This window comes from Aythya ferina (assembly GCF_964211825.1).
Source record: "Aythya ferina genome assembly, chromosome: 4".
Lineage (NCBI taxonomy): Eukaryota > Metazoa > Chordata > Aves > Anseriformes > Anatidae > Aythya > Aythya ferina.
Window position 1 is genome coordinate 6,225,195 of NC_140300.1, and position 21,570 is coordinate 6,246,764.

Genomic DNA, 21,570 nt, shown 5'->3' on the forward strand with positions numbered 1-21,570 from the left:
GAGCCCTTAAGTTGGAGTTGTGCCTGCAGCAGCTGCTGTGTCCCAAGCTCATTACTGGATTATCCCTCAAGTGCCTCCCACTGCAGTGAGCTCTGACTTGTGCTGCAGCATCGGGCACACCAAGGTCAAAGGCAGGCAGCTGTTAATTCCTCCACCGCTAGGACAGGGTTTAGTAGTGAGGAGCTTCTTTGCAAGTTCATAAACTATCTCAAAAAACCTTCCACCATTCCTTTACGAGCTGAGAACGGGTGCAGTAACACTGCCATGAGGGCTGGCTGACTGCACAGCAGAGAACAGAAGAGCAGTTGTCCATCTTTCCAGTCTCCTCAACTTTTTTGCTCTATTCCATACAAACTTCACTCTGTGGTCTCTCACAGACCAGCAGAAATGCTGTAATCAACAATTTTTGCTCAGGGATGATCACAAGACAGCTGTATTTAGTGTCAGCCATTTATTAATGTGGCAATCTCCAGCTGTACAGGCTAACAAACTGCAGCTTTTTAGCCTCTACAGTCCAAAGCCTGTCCCCAAACCCCAAAAAGGGTGAGGAAAAAAAACACAGGTGATGAACGCTGTGTTACTTACAGTGTTTACATACCGATTGAACATCATTTTTAAGTCATTCATGAACATTAGCATGAAAGGAATTAAATCCAGCACAGGTTGACACCACAGGAGGCCCAGGAAGAGTCTTGCTCACGGAGCTGTGCGTGCTGAGCAGCTCCCAGAACACAGCACTCCTCTGTCCCTGCAGCCCCTGGCGCTTCAGGCACGGTGCGAGAGGCATGGAAGGGACCGCTGGGCACCCCAGCCCACCTTGACGTCCCCAAAACCGTGAAAGAGGACAACTTCTTGGCTGCTCTGCAGAGGACAACGTCCTCTCGTGAAGAGGTTACCCGTGGGAACGGCCTGGAATGCTGCAGCACTGGGGAGAAATCAGCTCTTGGCAGCTCCCAGAAGCCGTCTCTTCAGGGGTTTCACTTCTTGGGGGAGCCTCCTGACACCACAGCTGCAGCTGCTCCTTGATTTCACACAGGGAAGGCAGGAGGACAGCTAGTTGCTGTCACTGTCGCTGTCACTGTCACTATCGCTATCGCTGCTGTCACTGTCGGGCTGGATGCTCTCCAAGGCCTTCCTGTAAATTTTAAACCCTTCAGTCAGCATCAGTCCCCCGGTGCAGCCTTTTGTAATCCCTTTCCCCATAATAACAGAGCTGAGCAGCGGGCACAGGTAACCCCATAACAGGGGCTACATCTCCTCCCAGGTGGAATAGCATCAAAAATTGAGGGGTTATTTTTTGGGGGGTGAATCCATCAGCCAGTATAAAGGCACGTCGTTCTGAAAGCCAGTTCTCTAACACCCCAGCCGAAGAGAAGGCTCCGCACAGGAAATTACCCCTCTGACACTCACCTACTACACCCCTTTAGCAGTAGGGACAAGTACTCCGACTTACCTCTGGCTTTCAGAGAGTTCAAATTCCTTCTCCGCTCTGCTTTTAAGCCTTTGTGCTGAAGCCAGCCCGAGGGACACTGCCAGCTTCACCAGCTTAATTGCCTCGTCGGGGGAATTGGTTTGTTTAGCACAGTTCAAGAACTCGTCCATCACCCGGTCACTGCAAGAGGAAAGGAAAGCGACTGATTGTGGGGCCCCCACTGAATCGTGGGGCCCCACCTCAAGTGCTGGCTCTGCCACTTCATCACCCGTGACAGTTGCTGGAGACACCTTTCTTGCCTCTCAGCAGGGAAACAAATCTGCAGCTCGTGCAGTGGGGAGCAAGGGACATTTCAACTAGGAGAGCCCTTACACCCATTTGCTAACAGCAGGGGAAGCTCCTTCCTTTCACATCCATAATCCACGGCAGCCACAAGCCACCACAACTTCTCAAGGAGAATTGTTCCCCTTTCCTTATTCCCCAAACTGAGACAAGGCTCTGAGGTGGCTTGGCAGAATCAATCTTCCCTGGCTACACTGGCAGGCGTCTGCAGAACCAACAAGTGCTGTCACCTGCTGCCCTCAGTACCAAACACCCCAAGAGGTGCAGGAGGCCACAGAGAACGTGATGCATCTCCAACACCACACCTAAGGTGTTCACTTACGGAAGCACCAAGCAGTTTTTGTCCCTAAAACACACTATATTCCTTAGAAGTTGTTTGCTTCTTCAAAAAGATAAATTTTTCATAAAAACCCTTAGAAAAAAAGCTGTTGGAGCTTAACAGGGTGACATGAAAATTTAGGATCTGACTTGATAAACTTGTCTTCAGAAATCCAGACATCTCTGAGGCACCAGTGCTTACTTAACACCGCATCAGATTTTTTTCTGAGCACATGGGAAGTGAGATGTTCTCAGGAATGCTGCTTAAACTGACTTCCAACACAGACTTAATCAGTGACACCATTCTCCATGTCCCACAGCTTCGTTCAATGACATCTTAAGGATCGACCCCACAAACTTTCCTTTCCATCTTCACCTTTCCTGGGAGGCAGGAAGGTCTCAGAATGCATCAGCTGGATAAACAAACACCCGAGCCCACAGGGACAAACACACACTGGCAGTAAGACATGGAGCACTACTGTTGGTTGTAATAGAAATGCAAGATCCCAAGCAACGGGGGACTTGGCACCTGAAGTCAGAACATAGGTACACTCACGTGGGAATCCTGTTGGCTTGCTGGAAACGCTCTATCACCTTCCTGTTCAGAAGAAAAAACAAACAAAAACAATATATGAAACAAAATACACACAGAGGAAGAAAACAGGTATTAAATCTCTTAGAGAAACCCTTGCTGAAACCCAGGCAAGCTCTGTGTTTCCTGAAGAGCCATTCCCCCGGGTTTGGAACAGTTCCCATGCTGTATTCTCACAGATGCAACGTACGCCAGCTAACATCACTGAACGTGTTAAAGACTGCATGAAACATCAGAAGTGTGACTGATGACAAGTTTAAAATCTTTAGAAAGGTACTTGTCACTTCTTTGTTTCAAAGAAACCAGCACAAAGAAAGCATGTTAAACAACAGAACATCAGTCACTGAGCTTTGGTTTCTGCGGTTAAGCCTTGACGACAGCCACACACGTACCAGGCGTCCTGCGTCCTCCCAACCCTGGAGAACAACACGGCGACGTGGCCCAGCGCGCTGCCCGTCCACGCCAACGGGGCCTGCTCCCTCCAGGATTGCTCGTGGACATTTTTGATGTCTTCAGCACACTTGGCAAATGCCAGCTGAGTCTGTGAAAAGATCGTGATGTTAATTCCAACATCTCTTGAATCAGCGCATTCTCTTCAATGCCATCCTCCAACACCCTCTGCGTACACTACAGGTCTGTCCCGATGTGATTTCATGCTCTGAATTAACAGCAGTTAATCCTGGCAGAAACCAAAACAAACAAAAAAACCCTCTTATGTCAGGACAATTGGCTCAGCAGCCCTCACTGCTGGGCTGGGTTCCTCTTCCAGACCCCGGTATGGAAGCGATCCTCTTTTATGTCAGTTTGAGGTTTCTCTACAAGTTGAGCACAACCTGGAGAGCTTAGCAGACCTGCACAAGCTCACACAGATCTGAGAACTTGTACCAGCATATGCACAGCAATGGGATCTCTAAGGTCCAGGGACAGTAACACAGCTCAAATACAGTCTGCGTCATATACAGAAACAGGGACACGCATCTGTGCTTTTCACTGGGCTCCCCTACCTCTTCAGGATGCGTATCTCTGCTCATCAAAGACAAAATCTCTTCCAACAGGTCTTGTCTCCTATTAAACCCAAGCAGTTTCATATCTGTTTAGATAAAGACAACAGTTAGTAGGATATTTTCTATGTGCTAGAGCCTGAATCTGCATTTGTTTCCCCTGTTTAAGGTGCAAAGAATTTAAATTGAATTAAACCTGGACTGTTGGTTAAGGTGCTATCTGGGGAGCATTCAGTTTTCCAAGACACTGACATTTAACTATCACCAGCATTTATGGCATAACATGGCACAGCCACGCTCCCTGCAACAGGCAGAGCTGATAGCACAGACTTTCTCTAATGAAGTAACCTCACCACTGTACTCAGCAACAACGTCCCTCATGACAAAGCATCTCAGTGTGGCTACTCTGAGCACCAGGAAGTTCTCCCACTGCTCACTCCTCCAGTCCCCACCAGAGGAGCTGGCTACGCGACCACGTGGCTATCACTGACCTTCCCAGACTGATGGAATTGCTTCCAAGTGATTGGCTGCATCCAGCGCTTGAAGGAGGTCCACGATATTTTTAGGACTTGGATAGAAGAGCTGAGGAAGGAAGAATCACTTCAATGAACTGTAACCGTGCCCTTTCTTCATTCTAAAGCTTGAAAGCTTGCTTACAATAAGATACACACTTACCGAAGGGGGCATTTCTCTGTACCATTTCAACACAACATCAATTTGTTCCATCATACACAACAGTGAAAAGAATTTTGACCTATGGGAAGGAAAAAATGCTGGTTCAGTACCAATTATATCATTGGAACCAGAGAAGGGCCAGTCAAACGATGGTGCTCTGATCATAATTGTGTTGCATATCATGGAAGTTTCACTGTACGACTGCAAAACTACAATTAAAACAAGCAGTAGCATTTTTGGGGGAGAACTTTGCAGTGACACTAGGTTATTGTCAGAATTAGAAGTGGGCCACTGCATTTTAAAGTCCCTAAACAATGCACCTTTTCTGCCTGATGGCAAGTTTGAGGTACCTGAACCCCTCTTGAATATATTTCAGGTAAGAAACCACTTGAGATTAATTTCCATTATTTTTTCTTGATTTACTTACAGGCTAAACAAGGCCAGGTTGTAAGAATCACCTCTGAAACTGCATCTTATTTTGATGGTAATTATTTTCATGAACTTACTGGAGCATCTCCAGTTGCAATGTCTTAGCAGGCTTTTCTTCAAATCAGCCTGATCCAAGTGCTTAATTACATTCAGTGACTACAGCAGTTGATGACATTGGTCAAGATGGTTCAGATGCCTTGGTTACACAGGCAAATAATAAAATTACTTGAGAGTTTGGTGCCTAGACACACCTGGTGCCCTGCTATGTCTCTCTAAAGCTGCACGCAGAGAGCTGGTCCTGCTGTGTGTGCTGGTTTGGTGCATCCACCACAGCCACCTCCTGAACTGCCATGCTAAGTGGCCAACAGGGCTGCAGAAAATTCAGCTGGTTAGTGGAGTTGTGGCAGGGGGATTGAGCTAAGCTAGGCAGTGGAGGGTCTGGGTTACAGAACTTCTGTTCCTTCCCTGGCCTCTTGGCTGGACAACAGTTTTCCTATAACACAAGGGACCACTGAAGAGGCATGACAAACAGTTTGATGATCATCTACGATCTGTTTTACACATTTAGCCTTCTGACATTTATGAGCTCATGAATTCATCTGACTTCTCACACTCCAAGACACTTTCGGTTTGGAAAAGGCAACAAACCAAAAATACATCCTAAGCTATCACTGTTCTTAAGAGGTACTTCATCACCTAATTCCCAAAGTGCACATATAATTGCTAGACGATATTCAACAAAGAAGCATTCTGTACAAGGTCTGAATTCTACTTTACATTCAAATTGATAACAATACACAAGACACCAAATAAAAGCTGCACTTCACTCACCAGTAGGAATTTAACTGAGACATGTCCAAGAATTTCCAGTTATCTCCCTTCTCCATTGCCTTATTTAACCGATAAGCAAGCTTGATATCCTTAAGGTCGCAGCACTGCAATAAACCAGTCAGATTTTAAAGAATGTACCAAATGTAACACATTACATAAACCCACAACATAGAATTATGGAGCAAAGTTACAGGAGGTGACAAACACAGGTGAAAAAAGGAAAGATGCTGAGTGCTATATCATATGAGACAGGCTGGAAATCTCACAGGCAATTCTGAAACAGCTGGAGGGCTCAAAGGAATTGTGACCGCAGGGAAGAGGTACTTACCACTTGCATAGCAGTGGCAAAAAAATTGGCTGAAATGGGAAAAATGAACTGTTAGTTTCCTCCTTTCAAAGGGACATACAGTAGCTCATTAACCCAGCCTCCCACGGGACAGATGAGACATCTTCAATTAAAAAGCTGAATCTGTAGCTAAATTTGACAACACAGCAGGGATTCTGACTTTGTGTGGAAACTCTGCCATGGTTGCCAGCCAATGTTCTGGGGGCAATTACACTGCTGGGCTTTTGGAGCCAGATTTCAAATTTAAGCAGATGATCTGTTTGAATGTGGGAGGTTTTACAAAAGCTACATTCTCATTTGACCCAAACCAGCAATATTTGTAAGACAGGCAAGTTTAAAAATAAAAATAAAAAAAAAAAAAAAAGGTCAGCCATTTCACCCTCCTCCTTCGTTATGCAACAGAGGTAAGTGTTCAGGCAGGTCACCCACCTCTTTAGTACACCCCAGAGCTGCCCCAAAATATGCAAATGTATCAGAAGAGGTTGGTAAAAGCAAGCCACACACATTCTTTCCAGCTGGCTAGGACTACTTGGAATTCACTAGCTGACTCTTCAGAGATGTTTAAGCAATGCAGGTTGTCAGATATATTGAAGTTCGTACCATCATCAGGGTCCTGGGCAGTGAAACTCCTCTTTTCAACATCCTCCAGCACCTCAGATATGATGCTGGACGGGCCAAGATCAACTGCAGGGCAAACAGACGAACAATATGACAGTTGTGCTATGTGCTCCATTGGTACAGAGTTTGCAAAGATACTATGGAAATGGAAACTAGCACCACAATTACAAAACAAATGTTGAGAATCTCCTGTCTGTGCCCCTATTTGTCGTGTTCCACATGAGCTGTAGTATTATTTGCACTACAAGTTGCCCTAGTATCACCATATTTTCACAGAAAATCAGGGCAGGTTCAGGCAGAGATGAGTACTTTCTAGCAAGGAGTCCAACAGATCAGGAAGCTTGTTTGAAGGCAGCTCTGAGAAAAGCAATGCATTCCAAAAACAAACAATAAAAAAAATTCCAGAGCAACTCCTCCAAACACGTTCTAACCCAAGGACTGCAGTAATGACTACCGTGTCTGTTCTCTTCCCATGCCAAAGGATTTGTGGCTAAAGGATCTCCAACAGCTGGGCTCCTGCCTTCTACCACAACTATTTCAAGACAGCTCCAAAGCACAGAACTGTTCCAGAAAAACAAAATCCTTGTGCGCTTTCTTCCCTGTGAGTAAACAGTCTATAAAATCACATTGCACTCAGACCCAGCCTCCACAGAGACTGAGCAGCATTTGCTCTTTAGCTATACCAATTTGAAGGTACAAATGGAAAGGGGTTTTCTTTCCAGTTTTGCCAGTTCTCAAAGCACGAGGTCTCTTTCTTCCCTGTAAGAGGTTAGGATACTCTCTAACTTTTTCTTCACTCAAGTAGAATCAGACTGAACAGTTAACACTAGGATTACACACATAAGAAGAAGTATTTTATGTCCTAAATCAACAGCTTTCATCCATGACACCTGGAGAGCATTTAAAGCAGGTGTTAGACAGGACACACTCACAGACAAGTTGATACTGCACCTACCAGCTCTATAAAAAATAAAGAGAAGATGTTCATACGTTGCAAGGCTAGGCTCTGAAAAGAAAAAAAACATTGAGGTTACTTTGGTATTCTTGGCTGAGCTTTATGCCCAAGCTAACTCAGTCCCCACGCCTTCTAGTCAGGCAACATGCAGAATTTGCTCTATCATCGCTCTCCCTTTCCACCCTAACGCTGGACCAGCCCTCAACCACATGTTACAATTCTGAAAAACGTTATCTGAGGGTGGACCATCAGCTGGAGCATCACGTTGCTGCAGGACAAGCAGCCAAGCTTCCTGCTCTAAATTAACAGCAGCAATATTCCATACCTAGGTTTCCACTCTGCTCATTAGCATCTCCCTACTGTATCAGCAGGCATGTTACAAGTCAAGGTGCACTCTACAACGTCACATCAGCTGTGCGGATATTCCCTGCTTTTTAAAAAGTGGATGGCATCACCAGAACATCTACATCAAAAGCTTTTCTTCTGTACAGTGTAGATACACAAAACTCAAACGGCTTGGGTGGCTCATTAGATTGATTCCTTGATTGATAGGAAATTAACAAACTCAGCTGACTGCTGTGAGTGTGTTTGTATTATTTACTATTTCTACCATAATACTGCAGTAAGGATACAGTCGAGAAATAGCACGTGGGCTAGGACCTACTTCCCACTGCATACACACACCTGTCCTCAAGCAGCTCGATGTAACTACAGCTAGTGATGTAATGACAAACATGCTCCTCAACTAAGGGACTGTAACACCAAAATGCTTCATTACTTGTCCCAAGGGGCTAAATGCACCCACGACCTTGTAATTAGCAATCAATAGAGAACAGAGACTCTGAAAACAACAATTCAATTTAAAATCTGCAGGCCACAACTAAAAATTACACCTTTTTCTGTCTCGGTTCTCCCACAAAAGGAGAGAAAATCAGCAAAATCAAGAACACAGAAATACTTTTTTCCCCTGGCCTTGAACTTTTTCCCTACAGCTGGAAACGCTGTGTTGCTTGTTGCTGAGCTCTTAAGCTAGCTGTTCTGGAGGTGGTGTTCTGGTTCTCTTACCAATTTTGAGTGCTTCCATCTCCTTTAGTACTGATATAGCCACACTTCTGCCTAGGCCACCACACCGCCTCAGAGTCTTCAGCACAGCATTAAACGTTAGCAAGTTTGGCTGCACTTCCTGTTGCACCATGTGATTCAAGAAGACCTTCAAAGACAACAAAACACACACAAATCCTCAGGGATTCATACATCACGGATCACAGTTCCACTTTCAGGCGGATACAGATGCATTTCGCCAACCTAATCCTTCTCACACCCCGCAAGTGAACAACACTGCCTCAACTATCGTTTATTAGGGAAGTACGATCTAATCTTTAATTAATTTCAAGGAGAAACAAGACTACAAAGTTGCATCACATTTGATCTTGGAGGTTGATGTCCAGAATATCAAGAAAATTGTTTTCTTACTAACCTTCCTTACCACTGTTATGTCAATAGAACTGGAACCTCTAATGTTACCCCTCAAAATTCCATTTCCATCACAACACTATGAATTGCAATTCAGAGAGGAGTTCTTAATTATCTCCCATCATAATTTCCCTGATTACTTTCTGGCTGGGCAGCTCTCGGATTAGTAAGTTCTCAGAAGGCAAACTGTTCTGCAAGGACAAGGTTGGGTTTTGTACATTTTTCACTCCTTTGCAGTTAGTTTGCGTTCTTAAACTAGCAAAATTCCTTCGTAGCAGGTATTAGTACCTTACAAAACCCATGCTAAAAAATGAGCTTTGTAACAACTGCAAACTTGTACCAATAATGCAGAGCCAGCCCCCATACTCCTACCTCTTCCTTTTTACCTCCTTACCTTGACTAATTCCCATCTTTCTGGGGACTTGTCCTTCAGAAACGGGACTGCTGCGATCAGTGCATTGAACGTCTGCACATCGGCTGAAAAATGTAAGATAATTCACTTTAACTGACAACTGTCATCTAAAGAGAGCAGTTTGTTACAACATGGCTCAGTTTCTGGCGAAGTTCTCATGCAAATCTGTTTCCAGTGAGCCAGCCACACGCCAGCTGCACTGAAATAAAGAGTTTGCATTCAGCTCCCATGATCTAGCTGAGGTCCGTACCCCTGCGCCAATCATCATTGCCATGAAAGAAATATTCACATACCCAACAACTCATTTCTGCTACTCAGAAGACCATAAACCAAAAGAAGCAGGCTCTTACCCTTGTGCCTTTCATTCAGCAACTCTGTGTACATGTCGTAAGCTTTAGCAGAAGCCCCATGCTGGAAAATGAACAAAGAAAAATAAACTATCAAACAATGAACAAAGAAAATAAACTCTCTGTGTGAGATTTCAGCAAGTTAAAAAATACCTCTCAACACTGAAAGGTGACTTTACCTTGGCCATCCCACGGATCATAGTGCAATAGGAGTGTGCATTCCTCTCTGGCATTATCTTAAATATCCTTTCAGCATCGTTGTTCTCCCTAGAATCAACAAACAAGCTGGATGTTAAAGAACTCAATTACAGATACCTTTATGAAAACAATTTGAAATACAAAACAAAATTATGGGCTGTACCTCTAGGGGCTGACATTCAAATATATTAATCCTCATCCTTTGAGCTAGTCTACAATTACTTATTAGACCTCCACCAGCACTTTCAAAGGAGCTGTATTTAACAAATAACGCCTGCAAGTATGGGCTTTAACTCAGTTTTATAACAACACAAATGCACAGTCCACTGAATGCAAGAATATCAGCAACATTTTTATACCTCCATCTAGAGCCAGATGAGCGTGGACCTCTTTGGAGTGGTCTCTTTGGAGTTTTCTGCTCTGAAGCATTCACCTGAAGAGATTTTTTTTGCAGAAATGAGTTTCTCACAATTCAAAGTTCTCAATAAACATCCAACGATATGTTTTGGTAACAAAGAAGTTCAATAGCTATTTATAAGCTAGCAAAGCTGTTGTTTTTTTTAAAATGAGTTACATTAAAATGATTTGCATTCTGATGTTTGGGAAACTAGTTAAATCAAGAATCCTGTTTATGTTACTAAACCTACTCATGAGGCAAATTATATATAATTTGTGGAGCTGTTGGAAATACTTAGACTGTATCACATCACGTATAAAACCCTTTCTCCCTCAATCCCCCCAGGGACAGGTCGTATGTAATGCATTTTCTGCTGACCCAATGACCTGATAACTCTGAGCTCTCAACTTCATTAAAACACAGATTTTAGGGTTTGGACTCAAATAAAATGGCCATGTTCGTCTATGTTAGATATACTAGAAGCTGCCATTGGAGGTAATCTATAAAACCAAAGCTGGCAGTGGGAAAAATGTGTTTAAACATGTCAGCAGAACTAAGCTGATGTAGGGTTCTAGCTGTGAAGTTCATCTTTAGGGAAAACTACTTTTGCTAGTAGGTCAGGCACGGGATTTTTATAGCTCCTGTACTTCCAGGGAACATTGACTGCATCTGACCCACCTCACACCATCTTCCAGTTAGGGAATCCCAGTACAAAGATCTTGACATCACCTCCACACACTCTTACAACTTATGAAATAAATAAATAGAACTCAACATGTTTTTCATACCCCTGATTCTTCCAAATCCTCTTTCTCTTCACGTTGTTCTTCCTGAACAGATTTTCCATCTCCATAGAAGCATAACAAATCTAGAAGGCTGTTTGTGGTCTCCAGAGATACAGGGGTACCTACAGGAAATAATGACGTACAGCAGTCAGAGAAAGTAAAAAGCACACTGTTCAATGTACAGCCTTGTCAGGGCATCTTTGACCACCACTTGGTTCTCTAGATGTTTTCTAGCAAGTCTGTTAAACTGAGGTATGAAATTAAGATTTCCTTGGAACCACTTACAGCAGAAGTCTATTTTAATTAAACAACCCTATCTGTTTTTCTATTAATGCCACAGAAAGGGTAGAGCTTTCCTGATCAAGTGGGAGAAGGGAGTGACGGCTAGCAGCTGAAACTGAGAATCACCACAAACACAAACACCACTGCAACTGGAACATCGAGTGCTTTTCACTACTCCAAGGAGACATTTCCTATGAAATAGATTTAAAGCCAACAAAAGAGTGGTTTGATGCAATCTTCTTTCCATCTTTCAGTGGGAATGAGAAGGTCTCGCCTTCCCAGTAAGTTTTCCTCCTTCAGAGGCTGTGGCAGTTCATTTTCTAGTGTTTACTCCCCTTTTGTCCACAACAGAGGTAAGATCCAGAGTAAGGAGGAACCAAAAAAGACTCATTTACTGCGGGCAGGGCACAGATGGGGCACTCAGCTGGTATGCTGAACCAGTCTACCACAGCAGTAAACAGCTTAGTAGCACCTTGTATCACCTGTCTCTTGGTCAGGAAACTCCTTGTTCTGTGTCACCAAAACGACATCAGACAAGCCACTGATAGGGAAGGCCTAATAATTCTGGAGAAACAGTTCACCAGAGCAATGACAGTCACAAAAAAATTAGTAATGTGGTCATGAAAACTGCCTCCGTATGAAGCCTAGGTCTCCACACACACTCTGGATGTAGTTGCATCAAGCAGCACAGAATTCTCTTATTATGTATGGGCTAAACTACGCTCCCTGACAGCCAAATTCAAGCAGACAAGATGAATGTGAACACATGAAGCAGTTACCTTTACAGTTCCAGTAGGTGACTAACTTATGTTACCCCGTGCCATCTACTAAAACACTTTTTCAACAACTTAAGTAGAGCTGCAGCTCAGAACGTGGCAGGCAGCCACACACCTGCTTGCAGGAGCTGATCGAACAGGTCCACAGAGGCTTTCACCATCCGGAGGTTGATGCGCTCTCTTAGAGCTTCCTCGTTCACTCCTTCAAGCTGAGGTGTGAGAGTCACGGGCATCAAGCACTGAAAGCACAGAGGACAAGTTAAGCACATGCTCAAACCTTCTCATTGTTGAAACACTGATCAAGTACGTTTAGTTCTTCACCCACTACCCTGCTTTGATTATTTTTCATTGGCCAAGAGCCTTTATTAGGCTCTCCCAGCCCAACAGCAACAGTCCTTGTGGTGATGAAGGGCACGCATCCTCATCTCCCGCTTTCCTACACACAAGTCAACATCTAAGCAGCATTTCTTTCCTTACTTTTATCTGAAGAACCTGCATGATGTTGAATCTACTTCAGTTTCACCTTGAAAACACTGAAACCACTATTTCTTTCATAGCTGTTTACAAACCAGTTATCAAGATTATCTTTTTCCATTAGTTTCTGCCCAGTCTAACAGTTGATTTCACTACCCAACAGAACAAATATGATGGAAATGAAAAGCAAAAAGCTTACTGGTACATTAGGTTCTGCAAGAATCTTGTCAAAATATTGAGGAAATTGCTTAATAATGTATTTTGCAGCATTTCTCCCCGACTCCTTTGACAATGAAAGCAGGCGCTGCATAGGAAGGAGAGAGAACAAGAGTTTGATAAAGAAACATGTAACTAAAAAGATCAGTGTGAGGAAAAACATTTTCTGTAACACTCAGCGTTCTGATGGGATCAAATTAAGCACACATTGTATTTTCAGCTCTTCATAAAAACACAAGGACAGGACAACATGCCGCATGAATCTTCTGGTATTATGCAAAGTTTAGGATGTTTGTTCTTTAAATGAGACAGTCATTTACTGCTACGGTATTAGTCAAGGAATGAAGTTCTGTATCAGATGCATCTGAACTGTTGCATTACTACCTCAAGGTCAAGTTCATCTCTCTTTTTAGAGGTATGACACGAGGAAGTTTCTGTATTTTTCACTTTCAAGAGGATCACTGGCATCACCCAATTCTCATTCGCAGCTTTTCCTGAAGTTCTACAGTCAGCTCCTCCTTCACTGCTTCTTTTACAACTTAGGGCATTTGAAAGCCTCCTTCACCTTCCTCTGGCCTCACTGCATGGCCGGCATGCCAAAGAACTGCTGAAGTCCTCTCCTAGTCCTATCACTGCCTTGCCAAAATGTATCTTAGTACCACACACAGTACTTTCTTCTTGCCCTTATTTTCAGTTCTGCTTTCTCCTGCCTCAGCTTTGCACTTTTTAATCTTATGCAAAGGTAACATCACGGACAGACTCCTTTCCCTCTTCCTTTTATTATTGTCTCATTACTATTTCCATAAATCTATGTTACCAAATAGCTGTTCTGTGAATACAATTCCTGGCAGTTGGCCACAACAACTAATTAAATGTAGGCAGTAACAGGCACACCAGTAACCATCCGTGTTTTAATTCAGATATAATTCAAATTGAGATTTTGTGCTTATGGTTTAGTTCAACACTTGCAATACCGCTTATTCAGGAATATTAACAGAGCTGTGGCAGACAGAAGGTCCCTACACTGCAGGGGAAAAAAAAAGGTAACTTTGTGCATGCAGGGTGGCTTTGTCTAGAAAAATGTTACAGTCACGTGTGTTCATACATACACAGAGGGGAAATGAGAACAGGAATTCCAAAGAGAATTCTGATCTTTCATTTTCTTCTGTAATTAAAACAAGGCTTCAAATAGATAACATTCTCATAGCCTGGGCAAAGGAGGGAGAAACTTTAAAGGATTCCAAAGGAAATACTCACAGCATTAGCTGAATTTCTTGGCATCAGGTAAGGGTCATCCTGGAACATATAATGAGCAGCAGTAGGATCCTGTAGAAAGGAGAACCCAGGACTGAAACGCTTTCAGTTATGAACGCAGGCATGCTGTAGTTATCACACACCTTCAAGGGATTGCAGGCACGATGAACAGTTCCATCATAACCAACACGATTTGCATTTTACAAGAATTCCACTTGTAAGCAAGCAGGACCCGCAGCTTTAATTGCCTCAGGAGATCTGAGGGACTTGCAGGATCAGATTCAATTTCCAGAGTTCCAGACAGTGTTTAAGAAAAGCACCACAGCATTAATTGCTGCCCAGCAGGAGTAGACACTGATTGCTCTTTGGAAGGCTGACGTTCTGGACTGAGATGGGCAAGAGGCAGACGGGACTGGAAAGCTAAACTGGTAAAAGAACTTGCTCCTGATTTTAGCAAAAGTCTTGTCAAAATATTAAAGCCTTTCCTGTGATATTTTTAACTACAGTAAGTTCCAGCTCTCTTTGTACTAGAAAGAGAGTTTAAGGACACAACAAGAAGTGTTGAGCAAAAGAGAAGACCTTGTAAAAAACAAATGCAAAAATCTTGTCTTTCATTTCTGGCCAAGGCAGAAGTATAAGCCTCTAGAGTGACAGGCCAGCATTTGAGAGGATGAACAACCCAACCTGTATCCGCGATCATAACAAAACTACTTACCCTATTCACAGTAGAAGCCAATGTTTGGAGGACTGCTAGTTTATCCCTAAATGTAAAAGAAGCTTTGATTAATGCTGGGTTGCAGATTTTTAGTTCTATGTATTACAAAATAAGTACAGGATTATCACAGCCTGTAAGGATCTTCAGTTCTAGAATAGTGGGTTTGCTTCACTTAGAAAACAGCACTTTTCTCAAGAGATAGAAGATTTAAATGCAAAACCAGACACACTCCTGGAACTACAGGGAAAAAAAAGACTTGAGGAAAACCAGAAGAATTTGTGTATTTCCTGCTACCACCAGTTACCTCACTATCCATTCTGAAAGAGAGAACACAGGGAAGGGACACAGAAAAAAATCCCTGGAAAGCTCCTCTCAGAGCCCCTTAGGGCTATCCCAGCTCTGAGGGATGAGATACACGAGGCCCTCTCTCTAAGAAGAATCTTGGGAGGAAAACAAAAGCAACAAAAGAACCTACACTGCTTGCGACTCCCCTGCCTGTGGATCCTTAAGACTTTAGTTGTGTTTCAAGCTGACAGCGTTTAGGTGAAGGTGGTCTTATTTGGGGTTTGAATACAGACACCATTTAGCTATTACTTTATTTTTTGTGGTACAGTCATGCAATTTCAGCTTAACTGCTTTAGAGTACTAGGAGAATCATAACAAAATAGATTTTGTTCAGCTGTATTATTTCTGAACAGGATTTCATTCAGCAGGCTACCGATGGCCATGTTTATTTCACTGAAAGAAACATTCCTACATGCAGGCAGCCAAATTAAATTGATTTTGCAGATTTCGAGCAAACACAATCTTTTGTAAAGTAACTGCTTACAATTCTTATAATTTTTTTTTTTGAAAGAGAGGGCAGAAACAGGTTGTGCATGCTCTGCATTAAGGGGAAGAGCCAAGAATATTCCCAGAGCCTCCAGTCAGCAGCAACCACTCCTCCTGGAGCATTAAATCTAAGATTACAGCAAACCTATTTTTCCTTTTCATCTTTGTTGTACACATTCAAGTGAAGTACTAATCATAACCAAGATAAAGAGCATGTTTTCTCCTAGAGGAAAAAACAAATCTCTTGTAGTAGACAGCAATGCAAGACTGGTTTTGGTACAGCCATGTTCCAGTCTCATTCACAGACAGGTTACGTTCAGCTGTCTAGCAATGATTTTTATTTTTTTTTTGCAGGCCAAGAAATATTCCAACAGTAAACACTCACCAGGTTTTCCTTCGTGGAATCACAATTTCTTCTTGAGTATCTATGAGAAACAATATTAAAGTTTTTATTAAATGCTAACAGGTGTCCAGAGAAAACCCTGACCTGATCAAAGTTGATGATTTGAGCTAATATTGCTGAAAAGATTTCAGGAAAGTCTTCAAAACCAGAGTCTGGCATAGGCCACAATTTATTGCGGTGGTGGTAACAGAAAAGGCTGGCAGGGAGATCAGCAGTCCTGCACAGAGACAGGATCAGTTTTTTTTCCCTACCTCGAAGAGATCTATCCACTTACACATCCACATTTCCTCAACCATCCTTCTCCTGTACCTTACAGCTTGAGCTCCAACCTTCCCAGTCCTTTGCTTTCCTGCTCTCAGTCCCCCACTTTGAAGTCTGCTGCCTCTGCCCATTTGTCTTCCCCAATTCAGCTCGCCTGAGTACTGCAGTAAAGCACCCTCTCCACTTCCAGCTCCTCCAGCCTGACACCAACTGATGGCACAAAGAGCTAAACAAAGTCAATCTTCCCAGCAAAGACAAAAAGACAGTGCCAAAAGAATCTAGAGGTAGTGAGCAAAGCCCTGTAGCAAACTCATTCACAAAGGAAGATGCAGGAAGTCCTGATTACAACCTCCAAAAGCACTGCAGAGGTGCTTTTCCCACTGCCTCTGTATTGATTCTTCCATGAGCCGTCTGCTCCTCTCCCACAGCCCGTAGCAGCAATATGGTACAGAATGTGGAGAAGAAAACTCCGAGGATTAAGGTGAAAAACTCCTTGCTATTGGATGTTGTCACTATCAATTTTATTCTTTTTCAAGGAGCAGCTGGACAGCTGATGGAAGTGAACAATTCAGTTCATGCTCTCTGATCAGAGCTGGCTGGTGATAAGGGTAATCAAACAAATTAAGCCAGCTCTTCACAATGAAGATGAGGGGAAAGAGAAGAGGGTGTTTAGTGTCTTCTTTATCTCATGACAGAGTATATGGTGTGAAAATTAAAAAAAAGAAAGAAAAAAAAGGGAAGAAACAAGTAATTGAACTACCATACCTTCTATGTTTTCAGCAGCCTTGTGAGCTGTACTACTGGAAGAGCACCTATAAACCAAACAGTTTTCAGTGTATAGCAGTCACGCTAATATAGCAAAACCAGATTAATGAGATTCTAGACTACGAGTCAAAATTAAAACGTTAATGAGGAAAATGTAACCGGAAATGTTGTATTGTTAGTAACCCCAAATGACTATTATAAAACTCATATTTGATGATTCTATTATTGCACTGATTTCTGGAGATGAGAGGGTATGGAAATAAAACTGCACTGGATAAATGTGATTGTTTAGGGAGGGTATCATGCCTTTAGTTTTCGTGAACATCTCAGAAAGAAAATCCTGAATGGAAATTAGAAGAGCCAGTCTATGTTTTAGAGATAGAATCTAGCTGAAAGCAGGACCTTTCCATAAGTACTTTAGACAAGCACGGTGCGTTTATACAAGTGGAATACCATGAGATGGGATGTAGTGACATCAGTCCCATTTGCTTCCAGGCACCCAGCCCCTACAGGGCTCAGAGCTCACTCATGCACACAGGGCTGTAGAAAGCACATTTGCATCAACTTGCTCTGCTGTGCTTGCACCCAAGTCAGAGTTGGACACAAGGCCTTCTTACAATTGTTCAGATTTTACTGCTTTTAATGTAAAACAAACAAACAAAAAAATCCTTACATTATGGTACTTTTTCCACTCCTCATGGAATGTTCCAACACTAAAGCCTTACTGAAACTCTAACAGGGAAACGGCCTTTAATGCTGACCTTGACCCTAAAGGGGACACTACCAGGGTGTTTTTGTGGTTTGAAGCGCCACGAACAGCTAAAACTGACCCTTATCAATCCACACGTTAATACGACCGTTTATGACCCCCCCACCTCAGAATTTGGCCCCCAAGCAGGTGATACAACTAGCGCAAGACCCTTTCACTCGACCTGTCCCTTTTTCAGGGAAAAGAACCACTTTACCATCTCAAACCCCCTCAGGAAACAAAAAAGAGCCTCGAAACCCCCCCAAACCTGACAGAATCCCCTCACAACCCCCCCCCCCCAAAGCCCCCTCAGGGGCAGCCCCGAGGCCGCGCATGCGCAGAGCCCAGCGGCGCGGACCCACCCCCAGGGCGCATGCGCGGCGTTTCCCGCCTCACTCCCCCCCTTCCCCCCCGTCCCTCCCTCAGGGGCTCCTTCCTCACGGCCCCACCGCCCCCGGCCCCTTTTCCCCCACCCCGCCGAGGGCTCGCCCTTTACCGGCCGCCCAGCCCTTACCGGTAGCCCCTCCGCCTGCCCAGCGCCACCGCCTGCCGCCAAGAGCCCGCCGCCAGCCGCCCGGCCGCCATGCCGGCCCCCTCACCGCGCAGCGCCTCCTGGGAGGCGGGGCCGTACCACTGCCGAGGCGGGGAGGGGACGCCAGCCCTGCCCCCGCCTCCTCCCCTCAGCCGTGGTACGTCCCGGCGCCGCCTCGCCCCTTCCCGTCCCCCCCCCTCCGCTGCTTCCCCGCGTGGTTCCGCCCGTGGCGCAGCGGCCGGGGGAAAGCAGCTCGCCCCTTCGCCATGAGGCCGCCCAAGGTGGTGCCGTGGTGGCGGTTCGCCAGGGTGTCCTTCGGGATGTACACGGCTGAGGAGATCAGGTGAGCAGCCGAGGCAGGTTTGTTCCTTCCCCCCCCCCCCCGCCGTGCCCTGAACAGGTTTGCAAGTGGGTGGAGGACTACAACTCCCAGGGTGCTTTGCGCGGGGGCTCCGGCTGGGCTCTATGGGGTAGGGCCGTGAGGCATGCTGGGAGCTGTAGTCCCGGTGCGAGCTGGCCCTCAGTGATGGTGGCCCATGGGTTCTCCCTGGGCTCCCTGTGGGGCTGTGGGGGCCAAGAGGCGGCGAGTAAAGGTTATTAGCAAAAATCTAAAATAAATATTTACTGTTTTATGAGTAACTGTACCCAGACAATGTGGTTAACCATGCATAAATCCCTGTTGTGTGTCCAACATGCTCTTAAAAATGTGTTTTTATCACTAAAAAAGTCACCCAGGTGCTAAATGCCGATGCTACTGCTCATATTCAAGTCTGTGCAGCTTAGCTGTTGGCTCCAGCTGATTTTTGTCCTTTTCTCTCATCTTCAGGAAGCTGAGTGTGAAAGCCATAACAGATCCTCAGTACCTGGATAATGTGGGCAATCCGTCTGTCAACGGGCTGTACGACCTGGCGTTGGGACCTCCAGATTCCAAAGAAGCCTGTGCAACTTGCATGCAGAACTTCAGCAACTGCCCGGGTCATTTTGGCCACATAGAGCTGCCTCTGACTGTCTACAACCCCCTGTTTTTTGATGTAAGTGTGCTTAATTATTGTCTCACAGGTGAAATGGCTGATGGTGTTCAAGCTGCAATAGTTTGTAGTCCTTAAAAACAGAAAAGGTACTAAAATCTGTTTTTTCTCTTATTTTAACTGTATTTCCGTTTAATAACCAGTAAACGTAGTAGAAAAGCTTTGTTGTGTCATGATAGTTCAATGAAAATAGACTTCGTAGACTCTTGCAAAATATGTGCTTTGCTGTAGCTATTATTTTGTGCACTATCGATAAGCAAGAGCGGGGAGTGTTGATCACCAAACCGTATCGCCAACTGCAGGGTCTAATGGCTTAATTAAATAGATGGCACAGTAACAACTAGTACTTGTTCTCTTTAAATTGCTACTGCAAACTTAGATGAACAGCTACCTTCTTTTACCTTAGAATCTCCAAGTACTTCCTGGACACTCAGGACATGTTTGAGCTCAGAATAGCAATATTTGTATATTTGTCCCTATAGGTCCCCTTATTCCAAACAACTTATTCCAGAAAACAGTGCCAGCATGGATAAGACTCAACAACCTCTCCAGCAATGTGCTGAGTGACAATGTGTGTGTGAGCTAATATATCTACTAGGATAACTTTTTCCTCTTTTCTTCCCAGAAATTATACCTTCTAATTCGAGGTTCTTGTTTGAACTGTCACATGCTGACATGTACTCGAGCTGTGGTTCACTTACTACTGAGTCAGCTGAAGGTTCTGGAGAATGGGCTGCTTCATGCTGTCCATGATCTTGAAGTCGTCCTGAACAGGGCAAGTACTCTGTCTTTTTCCATCCCTTTTTGAGTTGATACTAATGTAAATATAGACTTATCCTTACCTATTCCTTTTCTTTCAGTTTTTAGAGCAAAGTGCAGATGCAACAGCTCTAGAAATTGAAGAAGAGTTAAACCACCATGTCCATGAAATGTTGCAAAGCCAAGAACCAAGCGATCAGTGTTCAAATGTAAGTAGAATCAGCACTCCTCTGAGGATACCAGATTTTGTCCTTTTAATACAGCCATGTGCACAAGAAAGTCTCTGACTACATAGACTTCAGATTTTGTCTCTGAGATCTGAAGTGTGTTATATTTAGAGCATAATGTCCAAAATTAAGCTTAAAAATATTTTCTTTGCTGGCCTATAAGAACTTAGAGTAACTATTAGGTTTATATAAAATATGATTTGTTTTCTAATGGAGATGTTTTTATGTCTCATGTTTCTGTCAGTACGTTACCTGCAGCTAGTGATACCTCTGCACAATGTGCCAGCTGTTCTGAGCTGCAGAACACTTTTGAACTCACGCATCCAGCAGTTTTGCAGCATAACATACATTAAAAACTTTTAAATTACATGATTGTAATTGAATTCTTTTATTTTAAATGCAGTTTAATGTACAATGTTAGTAAAAGAAATATTACTAAGTTTTACCATCTTAGAGCAGATTTACCTATGAGCCAAATTTAGTTCCTTAAACTTGTTTTTTTTTCAAAACCAACCTGAAAAGCTTTGGAACTCATGTATTCACGAGCAGTCAAAAGAAGAGTGATTTTGGTCAATCTTCTAGCTTTTAGATTGGAGAAGACCTCTAATTAGAAAAAGCTTTATAATTTGGCACTGACTTGAAGATTAAAGATTATTGATAAATTTTAAAAGCAGGGAGATGAATGTTGGGATTGTGTGTGTAATGCTGAGTTTGATGTAAATTAGGTAGTTTAATAAACTTGTGTCAAATGTTTTAAATTATTTTAATTATTTTCAATATTTTTAATTCCTCTCTTTATCAGGTAAAAAATGTTTGTGAGTGTAGAAATAAACTGATAGCACAGTTCTGGAAAGCACATATGACTTCAAAGAGATGCCCAAACTGCAAGTAAGTTTAACTACACGAGGAAGTAAATAGGTGATGTAGAGTAAAATGTTATAAGTCTTTGTATTAACCCTTTTTTACCTTTTGTTTTTATCTTTTATCTCTTTTTTTTTTTTTTTTTTTAGATCTAGAAGGTCACTGGTGCGAAAAGAACATAACAGCAAGCTGACAGTAACTTATCCTTCCACAGTGTATCGTAAGTCAGGAGAGAAAGGCACCGTGGATGAGCCAGCAGGTAAAATATTTGCCATCCTGACTGTAGC

At 43.5% G+C, this 21,570-nt stretch overlaps 2 protein-coding genes across 3 annotated transcripts in view; one reads left to right on the top strand and one right to left on the bottom strand.

Moving 5' to 3' along the window:
- Window positions 1-436: 436 nt before the first annotated feature.
- Window positions 437-18,502, bottom strand: PTCD3 (pentatricopeptide repeat domain 3). 2 transcript variants are annotated; one of them, XM_084517994.1, is made up of 24 exons: window positions 18,391-18,502; window positions 17,129-17,175; window positions 16,085-16,124; window positions 14,869-14,914; window positions 14,157-14,225; window positions 12,883-12,987; window positions 12,325-12,448; window positions 11,155-11,273; window positions 10,329-10,402; window positions 9,951-10,038; window positions 9,775-9,835; window positions 9,407-9,489; window positions 8,605-8,749; window positions 7,540-7,590; window positions 6,567-6,650; window positions 5,949-5,977; window positions 5,621-5,724; window positions 4,361-4,439; window positions 4,177-4,267; window positions 3,689-3,774; window positions 3,077-3,225; window positions 2,649-2,690; window positions 1,454-1,612; window positions 437-1,135 (listed from the first exon to the last, which is right to left on the bottom strand). In XM_084517994.1, exons 1-24 carry the CDS (start codon window positions 18,459-18,461, stop codon window positions 1,054-1,056), a joined length of 2,028 nt encoding a protein of 675 aa, XP_084374120.1. In that variant the 5' UTR covers window positions 18,462-18,502; the 3' UTR covers window positions 437-1,053. The 2 variants fall into 2 exon arrangements, with proteins under 2 accessions (XP_084374120.1, XP_084374121.1); XM_084517995.1 differs by lacking the exon at window positions 18,391-18,502 and adding an exon at window positions 17,802-17,988.
- Window positions 18,503-18,593: 91 nt separating this feature from the next.
- Window positions 18,594-21,570, top strand: part of POLR1A (RNA polymerase I subunit A) — a 32,329-nt gene continuing 29,352 nt past the window's right edge. Inside the window, exons 1-6 of the mRNA XM_084517989.1 lie at window positions 18,594-18,751; window positions 19,235-19,439; window positions 20,062-20,211; window positions 20,297-20,404; window positions 21,225-21,310; window positions 21,433-21,542. Of these exons, the coding sequence (XP_084374115.1) occupies window positions 18,675-18,751; window positions 19,235-19,439; window positions 20,062-20,211; window positions 20,297-20,404; window positions 21,225-21,310; window positions 21,433-21,542 (736 nt within the window). The 5' untranslated portion in view covers window positions 18,594-18,674. The remainder of the gene's footprint in view (window positions 18,752-19,234; window positions 19,440-20,061; window positions 20,212-20,296; window positions 20,405-21,224; window positions 21,311-21,432; window positions 21,543-21,570) is intronic.